General features: G+C 43.0%; 1 protein-coding gene across 1 annotated transcript; it reads right to left on the reverse strand.

Moving 5' to 3' along the window:
* Positions 1 to 416: 416 nt before the first annotated feature.
* On the reverse strand, positions 417 to 21,024 carry LOC308361563 (interphotoreceptor matrix proteoglycan 2-like; the record flags this gene model as incomplete). Its single annotated transcript, XM_080833948.1, has 19 exons — positions 417 to 456; positions 1,547 to 1,626; positions 2,375 to 2,576; positions 4,559 to 4,747; positions 5,068 to 5,278; positions 6,863 to 7,082; positions 7,648 to 9,246; positions 11,122 to 11,177; positions 11,452 to 11,705; positions 13,181 to 13,201; positions 13,521 to 13,579; positions 14,736 to 14,897; positions 15,030 to 16,675; positions 17,069 to 17,124; positions 17,477 to 17,509; positions 18,223 to 18,248; positions 18,400 to 18,566; positions 20,614 to 20,859; positions 20,946 to 21,024. The coding sequence occupies 19 exons, from the start codon at positions 21,022 to 21,024 to the stop codon at positions 417 to 419; spliced, it is 5,346 nt and encodes a 1,781-aa protein (XP_080690074.1).
* Between the last annotated feature and the right edge of the window lie 717 nt (positions 21,025 to 21,741).

The raw sequence follows: 21,741 nt of genomic DNA on the forward strand, positions 1-21,741 counted from the left end.
AGAGAAGAGACCAGCAACGGAAATATGAAGCATCCTTCCCCAAATCTCCAGTCTTCCTCCAAGTCTATAAGGAACACTATGGCAACAAAAGACATCTTCTCTCTTTTTTGTTTCAAAGACAAAGGCAGGCTTCTGAGAGGGCGAGAGAAAGAAAGAGAAGCCAAGAGGAAAAAGAGGGAGGGAGAGAGAGAAAACAGTTAAGAGTGAATGCAATGCTGCAGTCTGACAAAACCCAAATGTATCAATGATATTTGGCTCCTGACAGGTACTTCATCATTTTGATCCTCTGACAATGTATAAGGTGATGTGGATGCAAATGTAAAGCACAAACAAAGCGGTCTGAAACACGGTCTAGGTTCTTGGAACACCAGGATCAATACCTTGTGGTTATAAGTAAATGGTTCTGCTCCCCGCAGCTATATTGAGGATGTGCTATCTCTCCGGCTGTCCAGGAACCTGCATTTGAAAAAACAAAACAGAGGCTAATTACCCGGTGGCTACTGACAGTGAGCAGTGGTGCTCAACAACAGCAACAACAACAGCAGCAGCAGCAGCAAAGGGTAAATAGTGGGACAGCCTGTGGCACTTTGAGTGCAAGACAATCACGGATAAATCAGTGGCAGATGAGTCTGCTGTTTTCATGCTGCGAGGGAACTGAGTCCAGACAGATGGGCTGCACTTGCATTTTCCAGTTTCATCCCTTGCCCTCAGTGCTCCCTGGAGTTCAATGTCCAATAGTACCCATTTTTTTTTGGTCTTTTTCTCTCTCTCTCTCTCTCTCTCTCTCTCTCTCTCTCTCTCTCTCTCTTTATTTCTTTCTTTCTCTCCCTGCTTCTATCTTTGTCTTGGTGGTTTCCCCAAAGTCACCCTCCACCTGCCCCCCAACCTGCCCCCCACCTGCCCCCCACCCCACGCTCACAAAAACACCTCCCTTCTCCTCAGGACACTCGGGTACAGCATGTGAAATGTTCTCCCCTGTATTCACAGCTGCTAAGGATGTTAGTCTCAGCAATGACCGTCTGCACTGTTTCTGTCTGGAACTCTACACCTGTTCAAGGTAAAAAAAAAAAGGCCTCCTCCAGATGAGATGCCTGTCTGGAATGGGACGCTCTAGACAAAACAGCACAGCCTTCAATCAGGTCCTCTTGCAGTTTCAGATGACTTCTTCTGCACTTTTCAGCTCTCATCTCTTCTCCAGTGTCTATTGTGATCTGTTAGAGCTTGTGCAGCACTGCTCAAATATTTTTGATGGGTTTTGGCCACATGAAGCCTCCTTCCGTTGATTCTTGGGGGGATTGTATTTCAGTGTTTGCACAAGTAATGACATATCCACCTGATCAGAGGTGGCATTGTGGGAGAAGAAGTTCTCCACAGGAGATGGGGGAACAGGGGGTGCTAGGTAAGAGAGGATTTGGCGGTCGCCTTTCGCTTCCCCCTTCCATTCTCTGAGCTCTTAATCTCTAACAAGGTTTAGTGTTTCAGGTGGGCTGCCCTCCCTGTTTCCTTGACTACGCTTGCCAGCAGTAATAATAACAGTCACACTCACACTTTGTGTTGCCGCACATAGTCAGCAAACTGCCGGTCCTTGGCATACAGCTCGATTACCCGTAAGCGGTCCTCAATTTCCTATACCAGGTGAGAGAGAGAGAGAGAGAGAGAGGAAGAGGGGAACGGAGGACAGAGAGAGGGAGGAGGGGGAAAGAAAGGAGGAGAGATGGTTACATAACCCAAGGCGCTTCCATAAAAAGAGCCAGACTGACCGCCCACGGTCAGGAGATGTCTGGGCCAAGCACCCTCACCTCGGGAGTGTCACAGGTGAGAGGCTCAGCAAGTGACATATTTACTCCCTCCCGATCCCTCTCGATCCACCAAGAAAAGCTATGAAAGGCAATTCCAATGACGCCATCGGTCCCAAAATTAGTTTGGGGGGGGGGGGGGGGGGAGATTAATCTTTGCTGACAGGAATAACAGTGGCCATTACATAAGTGGTGTAATTTATATCTTTATGTCACATTTACTGTTTGGATATGCAAAAACACATACATATGTCAGGTTTTTTTATGCATGCCCTTAAATTTATGTTCAAAAAGATCATAAAGCAACGATAAATCAGTTAAAGTCTCCTGACCAAGGGGAGTCATGATTTCTTTTCATTAAAATACATGAAGAGAGTTTCAGAACAGACACGGATTATTTTATTTTTTTATGAGTGAATTAAGTGTACAGGGAGTCTGGCCACACAGTGGGAGAGCATCTACAAATTGCCAGGTTGCACACACAAGTACACACTAGCAAACACACACAAATGTGTGAGCACACACACACATATTTGCATATGCACACACACCCCTCCAAGAAAACATATGTGACGTACCTCCCTGGTGAGCACGCTGTTCTCATATATTTGTCTGACTTCTTCACTGCTGAACTCGTTGGAAGCGTCGGTAGTGGCCGTGCTGTAACCTGGAAAATCTGGGTAGCGCCTGTAGTACTGGTTGTACCCGACAGCTGCGTCGCTCTCGAACATGGGGTTGTACTTGGTCGCCCTCTCCAAGGATGGCTCGCTCTCACCATGCCTATTGGGGCGAAAACCAGAGGAGCCATGCCAGGCAAATGCCCTTTAGTCAAGCTAGCCATCCGTTCCCTTATGGCATGTGATGGCAAGTTTCCATTGATCCCATTCACAATGGGACGCTAAGACGGCCACACACAGTTCACACACACATACTTCACACACACAGACACACACACACAGACACACGCACATCAAGGCTTCAGCTATTTATAACACCTTATTGTCGCAGCCAGCCATGGAAAGTCTGACTACACGATTAAGACTTGACCCCATCCTCGGCATGGGGCATTAGAAGGGCTTCTCAGGGCCCTACCGCAGAGATGGCATTTGCTACGTGTTGACTTTCAACTCTGGCGCATTGTGATATGTCACACTGGGCTGTTGCATCACTTGCTGGCTTGTTAATCTGTTCCCACTGTGATATAGTGTCCTTTGGATTCTTTACCCCTCTCATCAGTGTGATTGCAGTGTGAAGTTTTATCTTTATTCAAACAATTTTTAGCACCGCTTCTACTCAGGGCGCTTTTGAAATACCAACACCCCTCCAACTGTGACACGTGTGTCCTGACCCGGTGTAGAGTGCTTGTAATGGTTGCAATGCCCCTGTTGTTCTTTTGTTCTGTTGTTTCTCATCCCTCTCTTTTTTACATTGAAATGAATGGTAGAACATTATCCTATTGTGACATTACTTGCTCTGCCAGCTGTTCGATTACAGCAAGTAGATAGATGGTAGCTGCCATAGCTGCCGAACAAACTGGAGCTCAGAATACTGTTTGTGGAAGTTTCTACTTTTCCTGCATCTAACGCGCAAATCTGGATTACACCTGCTTTTAAAAGGCGGAAAAAAATGTTCACCGCAAAACAGACGTTGGTTGCCCCCCTCCGGTTTTCATGCATTGATTCTGCAGTAGGGAGGATGCGGTTAAGATATTTGCAGTCTGTTCGTACATACCATGCCATGTTTTCAGGCACACATTGTGACAAAGTCACCACTAAAACGGCACAAACGTGTTAGTACATCTGCCCCTGAGTTGAGTGTGAGGGAGGTAGAAGCCCAACCGATGGGTGGGAGAACAGCAGTTTAGCACCAATGTGTCTTGCTTTAAGGACTCCTATGGAGTACAATTAGAAAGTAAGCCACCAGAAGCACGCATGCCGGACGCTGTTGATCCTGCCACAACCCGCCGTGTTTAAACACAATCAGGAGTGTTTTGAGACTTTTCAATAAACATGTCTTGATTTGTTATTCAAAATGCAACACGGCTGCCAAATCAACTCCAGCCTTTTCCTGCCAGGTTGAAAAGAGCGTGGGATTTGGGCTGACTTAAGGCCAAACACTGTATAACTTTTTTTTCTTGGACCCAAACACTGCAGGACAGATTTTCACAACCTGTCCGTGCTTGCAATGCTTGCAGGGATGGAGGAGTTTTAGTGACCCATTGGCCCTGTGAGCGTACAATATGTGTGTTCTTAGGAAAAGGACAAAGGGGGAAAACCACAGCCCCACCCTGTTGATTCATAAAATCTCCACTAACTCTAATAAAATAGAGAAACACACAGCCAAGAGTCATAAGTGTCACAAAAATGGCAAGACATCAAATTTAGGTGTAATTTTAGTATTTCATTAATTTGAAATAATGGAGGGGCTTGAGTTCCAAATCACCCACAGAGCTGAAAATGTTATTCAATAAAATAACAATAATAAATAATACTAATCAATTCATTTCTTACAAAATCATGCACAATTTACCATGACCATGGCTTTGAGAATGTGAAATAAATGTGATGAAGAATACACTCACGAACATAAACCCTTAATTCAGCAGAAACTTCCACTGAATTCTCGTCCTTGTCATTTTCTTTACCCTCCTCCTCTCTTTGGACTGGGTATTGACGCACAGACCGTAATCACAGTAAATCCCATGCTAATATGCTACTGCTAATGCCCATGCTAATGTATGTGCATTACTGTCTGATCCTTACCTTAGGGGGTCTTCTGAGTCATCCTTGTCGTACTCGTCGCGCAGCGTCCTGGCCAGGAAGAATATCACGGCTGACGCCACCAGCAGGAAGCCAGCCACTGAGGCTATAGCGATGCCAACCACCAGTGGCTCAGACACGTACTCCTCACAGCGCTCGCCTCGATACCACCAGTTCTCACCCACACGACACCTACAGTGCCAAAAGCCTTCTCAGTACATGTACAGTAATTGCATGTATCATATGACGTTCTTATTGTAATGTTACGCAGCAAAGTAGTACATTGTTAGCCAATCTCTTTGGAAAGATACAGGAAATGATTTAACTTCTGACATGTCACACGTGTACTTTAATCTTCAGCAAAGGCACAAGGATCTTTTTTCACTATGCATGCCTCCTCATATTCTACACGTGTCTATAAGTGTTTTGTTCACAGTGGGTGACCTGATGATATTTCTAACTAAATTAAGCGGGGTTTTTTTGCCCCACATTTCCCTGTAGTTAACACTGACCTGCAGATGGCCCCTTTTCCGGGGATGATGTCACACTTCCCATCGTTCTGGCAGAAGTCCTCCTGTAGGTCACAGATGCTCTGGCATGGCAGGCTGTCCACGCTGAAGTAGCCAGGGTCACACAGGCACTCCGCCTCACCAGACCACCTGTTCACCGTGCACCTGGAGTATTCATTACAGGCCTGGAATTTGCATGGGTCTGCCCTGTCACCTGAAGTGGCAAATAGAAGTGATATTGAGCAAACCCTTCCATGTAACAGAAACGACGTATACAAGTGGGTAATTCTTCATGTATCTTACTAAGCTTGTAGACCGTTTGGGGTTTTGTTATTACATTGTAATAACATGTAACTGCAAATAACACCATCTTGGCACAGGAATGCTTGGTTGGAAAAACATCAGCCTTGGATTTGATTGTCAGAAAAGGGATGGCAGTGCTAGGTTTACAGTACAGTAATTTTGTCTGACAATAGAAAACCCAAGGAATACAAAACACATTCAGGATAAAATTTCCGATTTTTTCCATGTTAAGTGGAACCTCTTGTTGTGAGGCATCAAACAATAACTGGACCCTGCTGTGTTTGTAAGCGCTCAAGCTCATAATGACTCAGCGTTAGGATATGATGAGCTGTCATGTTGTGATAGGTAACTGGCTCAGACAGATTACCAGATCCAAGCCGAGGGGGGAAAAGACAATGACCACAATACAGGCATTGAGTCACAAGTTCTCAGCCCCCCCAAAACTGCAGTGTGCCTCAGGGCAGACAGAAACAAAACAATGCCCTGTGTAAACCAGACAGACCGAGGGTGGGTTCCCATTAGCAGACCATTTCACCATTTAGGCACAATTCTAGGGGGGACTGAGTACAGCATCAATGGCACTGTGTCTGGGAACACTGTGCTTGCATAATCTGGTATTAATTGTCTTTCTTAACACGGTACATCGGGTGATCACTGGTCACAGCCTGATAGTCAAGCACTTCAGACAAGTAAGGTGGGTTTATTGAAGACTTTGTTGTGAAACATCATATGAAAGACTTATAGTATATGCAGTATACTACACAAATTACATTACCCTGAGTGAAAGTTGCCACAATGTACACAATTGCTATGGTTTGACATACTTTGTGCTGAGATTTGTTCAACTTTGACCCAGTTAAGTAACTCATACGTCACAATGAAGGAAGTGACCTGTAATTTGTCTAAATTATTTATTGAAATTATAAGAAATGTAAACATTCACCAATTTATTTTCTCTTGTATCTTTGTCATCCGTCTGTGATAGTCTGATGGCTTTTATCCAAATAATATATCACAATAAAGTAGGGCGCTATTGAGAGTATAAAGTACTCGAGACTAAATATAAATACATCCTGTATGACGACCCATAAGAGTTCAGCCGGAAGCCGAAGGATAAGTGGCATGAATACTCTACTACTGTCTCATTGACCTGGACCCTTAACCCCACTTACTCCAGCTTAGCAACCTTGGCTTCTGACCTGTGTGTGGAAGTGATTGTCAATGTATGTGCCTAGAAGGATAATAATACTGAGATATACCAGTTTAGAAACACAAATTTGCATGATACTTTTTTTGACAGTCAACCAAGTCACTGTAAACCCACTTTCAGATCCCAAATTTCCAAATGCCGGGTATTGATATAGACTATAAAGGTGCAAAAGTCTGCTATTAATATTGACTATTCATGCAAATATCAGTAATGATGCACCTTTTACATACATGCAGGCATTAATGATAATGATATTGTTTACGTGTAAGAAATGGGCATAATTACCTGATTCTACATCCAGCGAATATTTATCAATGGCCAAGTTCATGGTTTGGTACGCTGTGTTACAGAAATCCTCCAGGATGAGGTAGACAACTGTGGTGACTTCATTTCGCACTGGTTTGCCGAATTTCATCCTGCTGTTCACCACAATGCTGCCATTCCTGAAGTTAAGGATCTCCAGGTTTTCAAAGTTGCTTAGGTTGGACTGCAGGTAGGGGACAAGCTGTGTGGCGAAATGAAGAGTATTACCTGCACTGCAGTGGAATTAGATGGACGTCACAAGGACGTTGTTAATCCAATTCAGAGAAGGCATAAGTAAATGTGGTGGTCTAGTGTTAATCTCACTTAAGGGCTCGTTAACAGGGGTTAATTGAAGAGAAACCATGGCTATTGTTACTTGAGCCTGTCGGCAGTGGTACATCCAGCTAAAGAATGGCTTACAACCATTCAACATTATAAACCACCATACAACACTGTAATATTTTTTGATAGGCTTAGCTACCATGCAAACCATCCCATTGTATTTTATGCATCCTGCGAGTAAGTTAATCAGACAATCAGATAAAGCTAAATGTTTCCATTTGTTCTTCAATGCACTCATTTTCCTAATCCAGATGTGTCTGAACTGTTTGTTTAAAAGACAAGGAACGTCATTACAGAACATTATTATCAGATGTCCTATTTTTATTGGTTGATGTATGTGAGTAAACATTCTTTTGTTGCTGCTTGTATGATGAATGTGCACCCTGAGTGGTGTCCCCGTTATCTGAGAGCATAGTGTATCTTACCAGCTCAGTGAACCTCTGCTCCAGGGACTTGTACTCAGCAGAGCTCTTGTTGAACAGATCATCTGAGAACATCATGTTGGTCACCCTTAGGCTGAAAAACACCATCAGAGCTCTGCCCGGACTGGTTGGCATGGCGGCGATGCTAGCCATCTGTGTGACATCCAGGTCATGTGCATCTGGAGTTGGTATCTCCATGGTGGGGCCATCTTCTGAGTCCCCGAAGAATGTGAGGTCCGAGGCATCGTGTGTAACGTTGAGAAAGACAGCCGATGAGGGTACCTGAGACATCTGGAAAGGATCATCGTCACCTGCCTCCTCTATAGGCTCTGTCTCATCAAAGTACATGTAAGGCTCTATGTCAAGGCCATACAGAGAAGTCTCATCGCTGGCTTCCTCCAGAATGTGAGGGAACTCTGTGGTTGATGTTTCATCCTCCTCAGGGGCCGCGTTTGATATGCGGGTGAAAGGAGATTCCTTCTCAGGAGAGAGCGGGGTGGACTGAGTTGTAGTCGTGGGGACTGGACCAGCGGCCGTCACAGTCACGGAAATTATCTCATCCTCTGTGAGGTCCTCGTTTGAGATCTCGCCGGGAGAACTCTCCGAGGTTGTGAGCTCTATATCCTTTCCTGTCTCCTCTAAAATCTTAACCCCTCCATCATCCTCTCTGTCCTCAGCAACACCATCGTCAATAACCGTCAGGTCCCCAGTCTCTGGTTGTTCATTGGTGTCAGAGTCAGACACAGCAACTTCTTCGATGCTCACAGCGGCAGGTAACTCTGCATCAGCCTCTACAGCATCTACAGCATCTTCAGTAACCTCTTGGTCTTCAGACACAATTGCAGAGTTGTCCTGTGGGATGACCTCCAAGGCTTCCTCCTGGTGGCTCGGCTCTGTAATTGCAATCACTGGAGACTGATCAATGAATAATGTCTCCGATGTAGGAGGCTCCTCGGGGAGAGGTGAATTGGTGACTGGGGCGTGTATGATGGTCGGCTCGCTTGGATAGTCGTCGTACATCCCTGAAGCTTCCACTGTCTGCACGGAAAGCTCCACGGTCAGCGTTTCCATGGTCCAGAAGGCCGGGGCTTGGTCGGTGGTTGTGTAATGAGGGTGAGTGAGGATGTCCTGAGTCACCAGCGTGTGTTCCAAAAATGGCTCCTCGATGACCAACTCTTGTTCCGGCTCCTGCCCTGGTTTTGCCTGCTCCATAGGAACCTCCTTGTCAAGTTCTTCTGGAATCTTCAGCTTATCCAGGGTCTCGCCCGTCGCTTCTGAGTCATCTTTATCCAGCGAGGGGTTTTCTGGCACCCATGGCCAGAAGTCGGGACCTTGCTCATCCCCGGAAAACCCAGAGCCAGAGCCAAAGTCTAGGGAGTCATGCACAACATCTCCCTTTTGAGCCAGGGTAAATGAATTCAAATCATTGTCTTCGAGGCTAAAGACATCATTTTCACTGGCAAGCTTGCTCTGAGGGCCCGTCCACGGATCATATGGATGGACAGGGTCAAACAGGAAGTCCTCTTTTTTCAGGAAGAGGTCATTGCCAACCAGCTCCTGTCCAGGAATATCAGGAGGCTTTTCGGCAGCAAGGACATCCTCCTGGAAAAAACATTGTACAAAGGCAGTCCTGTAATACTAGTCTTAAACTGGCAAACATTAGCTTTGTGCATTGTGCTGAATAGTGTGTTTACATGAAAGATCAAGCTTAGTCATAGTGTATGTTTGGTCAGGTTTTGTGCAAAGGAAAAAAGTACATCCCCAGTCCACATGTCTACACATTTCTCCTGGTTAGCTTGGAGGCACAGTCTGTTGTCATCGATAAATAAATAGTATGAAAGAGAGAGAGACAGACGCGCTTTGAATGCATTGGGGCCTAAGAATACACATGGTGGTTCTAGCAAGGGACAAGTTAATCCTGCTGCCCTTTATCTCAATAGTGGAATTTGTAGAGACAGTCCTTTGGTATGTTCTTCAAGATGAAAAACACCCACATGCTAAACACACAAACTCCCATCTCAGTATTTTCATTCGGATCAGCTATGTACTACGGAAACCTACAATAATACTGTACAGGCAGGTCAGTATAGTTGTTGGTGGTTGATAGGAATGGCTGTGGCAACATCTTTGACTTACTCTCACGTTATTGCACAGCTGAATCAGAAGGCACACGCAGGAGCGTCACACACACATGCACAAAGTCAAAACACTGTGCTTATGGTTGAAGTGGAACAAATTCTCCTTAACCTCTTCAGTGAATTGCAATGGAAATATTTTTCCCCCTTTTCCGGACTAAGAGCAGTGGAAAAATCACACTGGCATGCAAAAGGAAATAGATTTGCACACAGCAACCAGGACTCCCTCATCTCGTGTGCCTGGCTCCAGATGACTCGGCCTGGTGTTTCATACACATTCAGGAGGATAAAGAGAAATCAGGAGTGGATTTGCGGGATGTTTCAACCGATGAGAATATCTGGCAGCTTGTGCATTAAAGCACTTGAGTCTAATTATCCTCCCACATTTGCTCCATTAAGGCCTTTCACACATGGTGTCCCTACAGTCATGGAGTATTTGTATTGCTTTTTTTTTTTTTTTGCCATCCCAGATGACCAAGAACATCAAGACTCCCCACTAAGCCCTTTCAGTTCGTTATAGCAGATTTTTGTTGTTTTTCATCGTAGACATTACATAGCATAAACAAAAACGTTCGGGAATGCCCAAAGGATAACATTAAAAACTCTGTTTGTCAAACGTGACAAAAATAATAATGAATTGACTTCAGATGTTGCCTTCTTATACTGCCCATAATAGCCATGTGTCTCTGGGGAGAGGCAAGCCATTACCTGACTGTGAGAGAGAACACATGTTCCCAGAGACAAACTCGGACAGTACAAGTCAGCCAAAACAAGATTGTAAATCTGTTTAATAAGGGACGTGTAAAAAGCGCCAATTTAGTCAAAAGTGAGGGGAAAAACAGAGCCAGTAAATTCTGAAATTATTCAGAGCATTTGTATCTGCCTTTCTAATAACAGAGCTCACTATGAGGAAAGTGGATCACTGAGAGCAACATGTGTCCTCCGGAATTAAAAACAGATTGCTTTCAATATTTCATTGTGATTGAACTAAACAGTTTGCCTAATACAGCATACAGAGTTGTGTCTTGTGAATTGCTTTGTGGAAAATAGGCTTAAATATTTTTACAGACCCTTTTGAGCTCCAACAGCTGCACATTGCTCCAATTTCATATCATACCGCAGATACTGGCTAAGTAGATATTTGACGGAGTTTACACATTTAACTCATTTAACAAAGAATATTATTACACAATTACATCACACATAACATTTTATTAGTATTTCCACTGGCATAGGGGTAAACTGTAATAAATAAATGGACAATGCCATCTGCAATACCCTGCAGAGGAGAAACTGTATCTGAATGAATTAGAAGGAAGAATGTGAACAGCTGTCCACTTACCAGGTCATTAGAATCAATGGCTCTTCCTGTTGGCTTGACGGGAAACAATGTATCCACTGCAAAAAGCAAAGGCCAAACAGGTGAAATGATATAACAACATAGTAAGATGACATGAAGGCTTTTCTAATATAGTACAGCACCCCAAAATTATGTAAATATGCAAGTTTCCTGTCTTTAGCTAGGCAAACTATACGTGTGGCCTAAACGCGACCATACGTATTTGCCGAGGTCCATGAAGGCCGAAATGGTATATGACGTTCAGCCTATAAGCACCTAATCCACATCAAATTTACTTTTAATTAATTTTCAGATTTTAAGAACAGGCTGTACCGCTCTCTAGCTGGAGAGAATCAGGGTCCACGTCCAGAGTGTTGTTCCCAATAAAGTTCTCTTTGTGCAGGGCCTCTGTGATGTAGTTGCGGAAGTCTGTGATGGTGTAGACCACTGTGGGCAGCTCATCTGGCTCATGATATGAGTTTCCCACCATGTTAGCCTGAAGGGTGATGTAGTCCATGGTTGCATTACTCAGTCCACCTCCTTCACCCTCAAGAGTGATAGCATAGTGGACAACCACTCCAAGTCCACTGTAAGACAAGTAAGCAAGTAACACGTCAATATAATATAATATAATATAATATAATATAATATAATATAATATAATATAATATAATATAATATAATATAATATAATATAATATAATATAATATAATACAATATAATATAATATAATATAATATAATATAATATAATATAATATAATATAATATAATAGTGACACATCACATACAAGGTTATGTGAATAATATAACCTACTGTATTAGCAAGAAAATATAACAAGAAATATGGTGTCAAAACCTGTACTTGACCTGCATTGGCGTGGGATGCCAAGAAAACAAAAATCTAGAATTGGAAAATTGCTACCAGAGTAGTATGTACACCTAAAACTTCACGAGAGGCACAAACAGGCAGGCTTTATCGGAGGATGGAAACTGGGCTCTGACCTCGATTGCGAGAGTTATTGACTTTTTATTTTGCCACATACGTATTTTTCAACAAGTGTGAAAAAGCCCCGTGAGTTTACGACCAGATCAATTTTCTTTCCCCAACAGTCAAATATCCCTTTAGGTTCCGATTTTCTGGCAGCTTCATAAAAGAGGCTGCCCGCTAATAGGCTTTACATGACCTGCAGAACAAACTGCAGAGAAAGTAAAGGTGGTTTTAAAAGTCTCAGGGAGCTCACAATGTGCATTTATCCATGATGCGGTTTTGCCGGCAACCCCGGTGATAAACCACAAGAGAATCTGGCGTTGACGATGGTTGACAGCGGAGAAAATTGAGCTTGTCATAAACCTCTCCGTATAATCCCATCACGGACGGCAGCTGGCCCCTTCAGTCAGCAAAGGACTTATCCAATTTAAAGAGTGATTGGCCATAGTAAGTCATTAGCAGGACTTCAGAGCAAGATGTAGCAGATACCAGACAGGTTCATAGCGGCTAAAAAAAAAGCCTTGATTTGGATCACAGCTTTCTCGCACCTTTAAGTTTCTGTCAGGATACGAGAGAAGTGGGGCAACTTGGCCCTGCTTGTATAAAGTTTCTGAGGCTTGTGTTACTCAAGCCCATCGTCCATTAAAAGTGTAGGCTTGGAGAGGGTGAGACAAAGAGATTGACTCTTTTGGCTTGTCCCTGCCAAACACAGTCACATGAATTTCCCATCATGTGAGATGGAGGAGGGGGACAGGCCCTGGGGGGGGGGGGGGGGGGGGGGGGGTTGCAGCTGCAGGATCGAGCAGGATGGGGAGTGATGCTACTACTGCGAGAGAACGGATTTATCACACACAGGTATTTGCCTTGCCCTGTTCAGCCCATTTTACATTCTCCAGATTGTATTTTATGGCTTTTAAAGGGCTTTTCAGGTTCTCCTCTGGTTTTTTGACATGGTCACAGGATCAAGAGGGTTGTTACTCATTCTTAACTGCTAACAGTTAAATGTAGATGTTTAATGGTGAGCTCGTTATGTAGGTCAAACATTGACTTCTGCGAGGGACAAATACTCACCCTTGGATATCCTTCTGTGGCCTTTAAAAAGAGAAGCAAGAGAAATAAATCCACTATAAATCACAATAAGATTTGACCAGAACCAATCATTTCATTAAAGAGGTTGTGTACACTTAAATGAGCTGTACATTTTAAATTAAATCAATTTGTCAATCTGCTGATCGAGACTCATCATTCACAGGCGTTTACACCCCCCTCCTCAGCTCCACGCCACTTTTTAGTTTTTTTTCAAAAGGATGCAGTGGGTGGAGTTCACAGAGCCGGGGGTGAACTTTAAATGCTGTTTTATAGTAGAGAAAGCAAGAGAGAGAGAGAGCGAGAGAGAGCTGGTCAAACTTACCTAAACTCAAGCACAAACACATTCTTAAAACCAGGAAGTCGCTCAAATGCATCTTCAATCTATGAAATCAGAGACAACAGAGGATATACACCATTATTATGAGCCAGCTGAATGCAAAACAACAGTAGAAAGTCCACCAAAACTTCAAGTACCAAGCAAAGGCAAGGAACAATTAGCAATTGTTAACAATTAACAATTAGAACCCGCATCTGAGGGGCAACATTTTTTACAAAATGTTTAGAATCCCCATTTAAAGGCACCCAGTGTAACTTTATAGGCTTGAGACTCGAAAAATAAACATTCAATTTCTAGTCTTTTTTACACGTAGTAAGTTTCAATAACTCCATACCATTACAAATCGACATTCAAGGAGCAAAGATGAGATGTCATTGTGTGGTGAGAACTGATAGAAAATCGTACACAACAACAATCGCCAGTGGGGAGAGGCCATTTTTCCATTGACTGGAATCCTGCTTTATTTATTGGTGGCAATATTGGTTCTCAATATATTACAGTAACATCATCATATAATCAATCAAACTAAATGTTTCTCTTTCCTCTCTCCCTCGTTGCACTAAGAATTTTACCATTGTCATTGAGGGTCAAAGAGCTCATCACTGGTTGGCTCCTGCCCTTCCCCTGTACACCAATCCCAGAAGTCTTAGTCTCTATTCAGATACCACCTGCTATTTGTTCTGGGTTGACTGATTCATATGCTCTACATTTCCTTCACAAAAGTGCTCAGCTATGATATAAAACTAAGTCACTGACACTGCCAGAAGAGAGCACGCAAGTGAACGATGGCAACTTCCAGCAATGGGAATACACTTAGTGTTTCCAGGCAGCCGAAGCTTTCCCAGAGGCTGTCACTCGCAGATTTGCAAATGTAACTTATGGTAACTGTTGCAGTCAAGGCTCTCAAGAGTTCCAGTAAACCTTCTTCCTGCTTTGTCCACAGTGGATTTGCTTGACAGATCATTAAAAAAACAACAACGAATAAATAAATAAAGATGACCACTGTCTTTCATTTTTCCTTTCAACCTGTGCCACTATGGAATCATTTTTGAACTAAGCTTCCACAACCTGCTTTCCTCTAAGTTCAAATGGAGACAACAGAAGTGAGTGGAAAGGTCAAGAGGAAACACAGAGAGAAGAGCAAAAGCAGAAGAGTAATGGATGAGGAGACATGCTAGAGAAACAAGGCATCCATCCCACCTTTTGTGTAATCTGGTCGGCCAGCCTCTGGTAGAAGTAACTGGACGGGTCCCTCAGGGAGTCATCATAAAACTCCCCCTTAAGCTTGATGCTGAGCTCCACAATGTGCTCTCCCATAGGTCTTATTGGCCTTGCCATGACGTCATCAATTTCATTGGTGATCTGGACATAATTGAAAGTGCAAAATATTTACAAATTTACAGTACAAACATGGGGTTACCGTTCATTTGGTCATAGATCTGCATTTTCATTATCTTAAATATTTAATAATCCTGCCAACTATGAACTGCTCACCATATTTTCCTCTTCTACTATGTCTTCTTCCATGGGTGCTTCAGTTGTTGTGGTGGGTTCTTCAGTGGGTGCTGGTGTCCTTTCCGCTGCTTCCACTTCTGTGATCTCCTCCACATACTCCGCAGTTTGAAGTGGTTCCTCCTCAACCGCAACTTCTTCTGTGGCAGTATCCTCTGAGATGTCTACTTCTGAAACCTCTGGTTCTGGTTCCAGAAAAGTGTCAGATCCATCCTCCTCCCCAACAGTCTCTGGCATATGGTCTGTTACCACAATCTCAGGTGTGTCATCAACCTCAGTTGCACCTTCCTCTGTGGCAGCCTCTGGTGAATCCTCCATGGGAGTGTCTGGTATCACTTCCCCTACAGCAGTCTCACCTGCGTCTTCGATGACTGTTTCCTCAGCAGGTTCACCCTCAGCCACACCTGTGTGTGAGGCAGCACCCTCATCCACAACTGCCACCTCCTCTGTTTCTGGCAGCACTTCCTCTGACGTTTCCACAGCAGCTGTTTCGGGTACCACTTCATCTTCAGTGGGTTCAAGTGCGCCCTCCTCTTCTGGAGTACCTGTTGTTTCTTCAGTTGCTACCGGTGATGCAGCATCTTCATCAGCATTGTCTGATATCTCCTCTTCATGAATTTCAGGGGTGGTGTCTTCAGGTGTTTCCTCAACCTGAGTCTCCTCAACGACAACATCAGATTCAACCTCTGCTGTTGTTTCTTCTACAGGTGTATGATCGTCTGTCTCAGATAAATCCTCTACGGTCAATTCTTCTGAAGGTGCAACCTCATCTTGCCCTTCCTCCACGACTACGTCAGGTAAGTCTTCTTTAGTAGGTACAACCTTCTCAAGTGATTCCTCCTCAGCTACAGCTTCCTCAGGTAACTCATCTGTTACAGGCTCTTCAGATACTTCCAATTCTGTTACAGGCGCCTCAGGTTCTTCTTCCACAGTGACAACCGCTTCTGGTATTTCCTCCTCAGTTGCGACCTGTTCAGGTAATTCTGATTCAGTTACAACCGCTTCAATTGTCTCTTCTGAAGGTATGACCTCCTCTGTTGGTTCCTCTTCGTGTAAACCTTCATCAGGTGATTCCTCTTCTGCCACATCCTCTTCAGGTGAAACGTCTACAGGTGTGTCCTCTTCTGGGGTGCCCTCTGTAGGCACAGGTGTTTCCCCCTCAACCCTAATGATGACCTGATCCACCTCTGGAGTGCTCTCTGTAACCTCGGGTGGTATTTCCTCAGCTGTTTCACACTCACACACAACCTCATCAGGGACTTCCTCAGAGACCTTTTCAAGCGTGACCACACCACCTGCCTCAGTGTTTTCGGGAGTCCCCTCAGTTATCACTTCCTGGGGGGCTTCAGCAGTGACATCTGGGGCAATCCCCTCTGCAGTGTCCTCCACTTCCTCTTGGATATCCACCGGGCTTATCTCCTCAACAGCAGCTTGTTCGACTGCCTCTTCTGTGGTCTCGGGACTTATCGCATCCGTGTCCTCAGGTGTTTCATAGGGATCAACTCCAGCAGCATGGTCCTCTGTAACCTCCTCCACAGTAGGCTCTGAAGTGACCTGGACTACTTCTGTTTCCGCAGGGAGATCTGGAGCGCTGTCCCCATCAAGGTCTGTCAGCACCGTCTGTACTTCTATAAAGGAAGAAATTAAACATTACAAACGTTGACTTAAAAATGTAAGACTATTGCTTCCCTAGGAAGAAAACAAAAGGTTATTTTAGGTTTGCAGTTCAAGTGTATTTCTATACATCACGTATTGCTAAAGGCACTCCCGGAAATGAGTCAGCATTCAGCTTTTTGTGTGGTGAAGCCATACAAAGGTTTCTGATCCTGCTCGTTGACACCAGTGAGTGATATCACTAAGATGGATTAGGAGCTATTCTGAGAATAATGTGTGTGATTAGCCTTCAGCAGGTAATCTATGGCTATGGCTAAATGCAACAGCGTTAAAGAACAAGTTAAACATATATCATATGCATGCCACACAGCTGTAAAATCTAATTTCAGGAAACAAAAACTACTTACCCTTCAGAGTGGTGGTTTGGATGGTTTCTTCTTTTGGAGCAGCAGTTGAATCTGGGCTGTTCAGAAGTAACATGAGAAGTGAAATCAGTACAAATGGTCAGAATAACAAGTGCTTCCAGAAGAAAACGGCTTAGAAACAGCTGCTGCCATGCATATTGTTCAGTTTGGTTGTCTCGCCCCTCCAGAAAAACAAACTGACACCATTATGGCATGTAGTAAAATGAAGCAACCCAGATGCATTAGACGGTAAAAGGAAGCTACAGGCACACCTAGCTGTGACTAGCAACCGACAAGATGCTGGCAAAGAGAAAAGAGTTTGCTAAAGCGTGGGGAGGTTGGTGTCTACACAGCATAGAGGTTCTACAGAGCCGTGTTGGGTCACCATGGGGTGAGGGTCCAGAGGCCTACCTGCACATGTCAGACCAGGAGCTGAAGGGCTCACTGAAGCAGATGATGCCGAGGACCACGAAAACACGAGAGGGATGTAAATACAAGAATTTCCCCAGATGTCTTTTAAAATGTGACTACTTTTGTAAGGTGTTTTAGACATTGAGTTTTGTGTGATGGCATCCTAGTTTTCATGTGAATGTATCATGAAAGCCATTGTGTATCTGAAAGGTTCAATAAACAATTGGAACAGGTACTGAATTGAATATTTCTATTCTATATATTCTATCTATTTCAATGTTTATGTGTATACATAAGTATGTACAGTATGTGCGGTCAGGTGTTACTGTAGGATAGCCTTAATTTGGTTATTTCTGAGTGTAACAGAATACAGGACAAGTGTGGAAAAATACAAGAGTCTATTGAGGGGTTTTTTGTTTTGTTTTTAAAGGTTCTGGCTAGGGTTCCTCAATTTATCCCCCCCTGAGAATTTGTATTTGGTGCCAAGTAGAACATGCTCATTTTCAAACAACCCAACACTGAGAGACGTATTGTTTCTTATTTCTCAGAGAAGTTGTCCTTGGCACCAAAGGAGTATTTTCCGATGGGGACAATTTAGGGCACTTTTTCTTCTATGAGAGTGTTTATATTGTAACAGACATGCTCTGCTCCACACTACTACTCTATTTCGAACAGAATCGAGGATATGTAAAAAAAAAAAAAATAATAATAAAAAAAAAAAATGAAATATAGCATTGAACACTCACCTATTGGATGAAGTCATTAATACTCTCTGAAAAAAAATGAAAAGGCAAAGAAAATGAATGTGAGTTGGTATGTAATCAAACCGAATACACATTACATACTACATTCAAGATATCTGGAACTGTTCTGGAAAATCCATTGCTTTATCTTCGAGGCTTTAAACAAATATTTCCCCTCACATTTTGCACAAGGGTGAGATGCTCCTCTGACTGACTGAAGCTTCTGCCAATGTCAAAAACAGTGGCTGTGCCATCTTGGCATTTTTCCAGCCAAAACTGGTATTCGTCTCGCTCGGGCAGACGGTCCCAGAAGACCTTGAAGGCTTCCCACACAGTCTCCTGACACACTGCAGAAAAAAAATCACATACATACACACATACATTAACAGATGTGACCATCAACCACATTATTATGCATGTTAAGGTGTCAACGTCAGAAATTCAGCTAGATCTCAGACAGCTGTGCAGTGGTCACCGTTTTCATATAACCTGAAATTAATTTGCATTATAACCCAATTACCACTTTAATGGTGCCAGTGTTTCACATTATGCAAACATGTTATTTTTCAGTGTGGTACTATGTAATGTCTTGCCATTTTATACTCATTATTGTCATACACACTTTCATGTCTGGGCCAGTGTGCACATTTGCCATGTAAATATAGTAAAAAAGAATCTAAGCTATTTATCATTTAAAAAAAATAGCTAACTCAGTCCAATATTGACATATTGGAAAAAAAAGCAGTTCTTTTGAAAAGTGAGACTGTGATGGATATCCATGACCTGAAAATAACTGTTGAGCCATAACACCATGGCAGAGCCAGGCAAAGCTGTAGCGGAATTTGACATCCCATCGACCCATCAGCACTGATGGATATCCATTAAAAAAAAAAAAAAAAAAACAGTAATAACGGACACAATAATGGAAAGATTCTTGATCCCTGCACGCGTCATATATTCCAGACAGGGATTGGATTCTCAGCTTGGACGCAAATTGCTATTTAGACATGTGTTACTCCTCATTCTCTCTCAATGTAGCCTGTCTCTGGAAAAATAAATAACTGCAGGGACATTAACCCTTGACGATTTTCAACACCGGTGAACATTCTCCCTCTCAACAGGCCACATCTGCACAGTGAACTCGGGAAGCCCGAAAGACTAACCAGAAGCCCACTCACAAGGAGCCCTGGGTCTCTCATATTTTCCTGGCACCACAGCTCATCTGATCAATGTCTACTGCACCACTATTACAGAATGCTCTTATTAAAAAACAGTTCAACCTAGAGAACCATTAGGCAGTCATCAGCTTGGCTCTGTGAAAGAAGAACCCTCATTTTTAGCTATTTTTTGCGGAACCCTTTTGAGGGTTCCTCAGCTATGCATTGCAGTTTTAGGCTTTGTGAACACAATAATAGTATAACATTTATAATAATAATAAAAGTAATAACAATTATAATTTAGAAATAGTATAATAGTTAGCACGAATAACTATTTACCTTTTTAATTACCTGTAATCTATATATAAATATTAGTATAAGTATGATTTTTAAGATTTTTTGACGATAGTTTTGTTTAGAGAATTCAGTATAGGGACCTTGTTTTGGAGGAGGTCACTTAGGCCTGGGCCTGCTTTGATTTGATTTGATTTGTTTATTTGATGAAGAGGGACAGTGTGCATTAATAAACATTGAAATGTAAATGCACCCAATTGTAGCCAAAAGGCTAGTTTTCATTGGCATACCCCCTGTCAGAGTGAAACTGGCTAAAGATAGGAAATGCTGAGATGATAGCCAGCAGCCGGGGCACATGCTAAGCCTCCACGGGCGTAGTGACACGTGCCGGATCTGCTCAGACTGATGGCCAGCTCAGGCAGGTGAGACTCTGACAGCCCCCGCTGACAGGCTGTAAGTAGCCACCTCAGGGTCGCCTCACGGGGATAGAGTAGTGCAACGGTTTAGCAATCCTCCATGGTGTAATGTTAATGGCTGTTCAGTCCAACCATTATCAGTTCTGGCATGAAATGTAATGTCTGTGCTGACATTTTGCGAGTTGCCTGGGAGCTGTCGTCAACACTTTTCTTCCGATATGATTAAACCTTATTCATCTTTCTGATGACAGTGGAAAGATGAAATGGTAAACAAGATGTGGTTGATAAGTTAATTGTGACAAGTAAGCAGGTTGCCTAATATGCCCCAGATTTTTTAACAGTTTGGTTTGTAGTCTTTGGTTTCCTTTTTGTGATACCTGTCTAATTGTCTAAGAGAATGTTCCCTGGTCATTGTGAACTATGTCAAACCAAGTCAAATTCTGACTTAACATTCTAACCACTTAACAAACAAAGACATCTTCGAATCTGTTGTAGAGAAAAAGAGGTCTGCCAACCCAACAGCTTACCTCTGAGGTGAAAGTAGCTCAGGTGATTATGTATCACTTGCTGAACGGTTTCTTGTGAACAAAGTTTAACTCCGTTAGGAAACAGTATATCCCGTTTTCTTCGGGATAATGCCCCTTTCTCTTGATGCGATCTGTTAGGCAGGGCCTTTGAAAGAGACTGAGCAAATAAACCTTGATTGGTCTCTGAAGACATTGCTTGGCCATATCTCCGTACCAAAGTGTCCACGTGAATTCCACCAGTGGCATCTGAAAACAGGAAAGTAAAAGTGAGACTCGGACTCCTCATGGTTTGGTTTGATAATACAGGTAAGAATTTGGGATTCAGTACCTACCTGTGACTTTGTCAAATATTCCTGTTAAAACCACCACCATACAAATCCAAGAAACGCATCTCCACAGAGGGCCCGGCATTGTAGCGCTGTACTCCAAAAACACAATCTCAAAAAAGCTTTGATCTGACCTCTACCTTCTTGTTAGTGCATTGATACACTGTTGATATGCATTTCCCATACACAAAATTTCATGGCCAAAAAATCTAGGCAAACCATGTTATTATTCATTCCATTTCTCTGTAGGGTGTTGTCCCCCGGGTTCCTACGGGAAGCTCCTTCTCTACTGAAGTCAGCTCCAAGCGCAGATAAGCAGATAGGACTTTACAAGATTTTTTTTGCCCTCTAATCCTATTGGTTAAGCCCTCGAAGGAAGCCACTACAGAAGTCAGTGATACATTATAATTTGCCATCTTGAAACAGTGTGAGGACACTTATTGGCTAACTATATGTTCACACTTGGCCCAAATCGATGTATTTTAGTGTCAGGTGCCATTATTATTAGTATTGAGTTAATAACGTAATTCGGGAAAATAATCTGTCTGGTCAAAATAGGATGTAATTCCTGCAACATATGGCCTTCCATGATATGCTCATGATACCATGGATAATGGTATATAAAGAAAAGCCATTTGGCCAAAGCCTGCAGTTCAGTCTGCAAGCCAGAATATCATACAAAAATAGCCCTCTACACTGTGATACTCCTGATTGACCTGTTAAATGTGTCACATTTTCTTTTTTTTCCCCATTATAAATATGAATAAATTCATTGAATGTAGTTGTAATCTTATAACACATT

The sequence above is a fragment of the Sprattus sprattus genome (assembly GCF_963457725.1).
Source record: "Sprattus sprattus genome assembly, chromosome: 3".
In the NCBI taxonomy this organism is placed as follows: domain Eukaryota; kingdom Metazoa; phylum Chordata; class Actinopteri; order Clupeiformes; family Clupeidae; genus Sprattus; species Sprattus sprattus.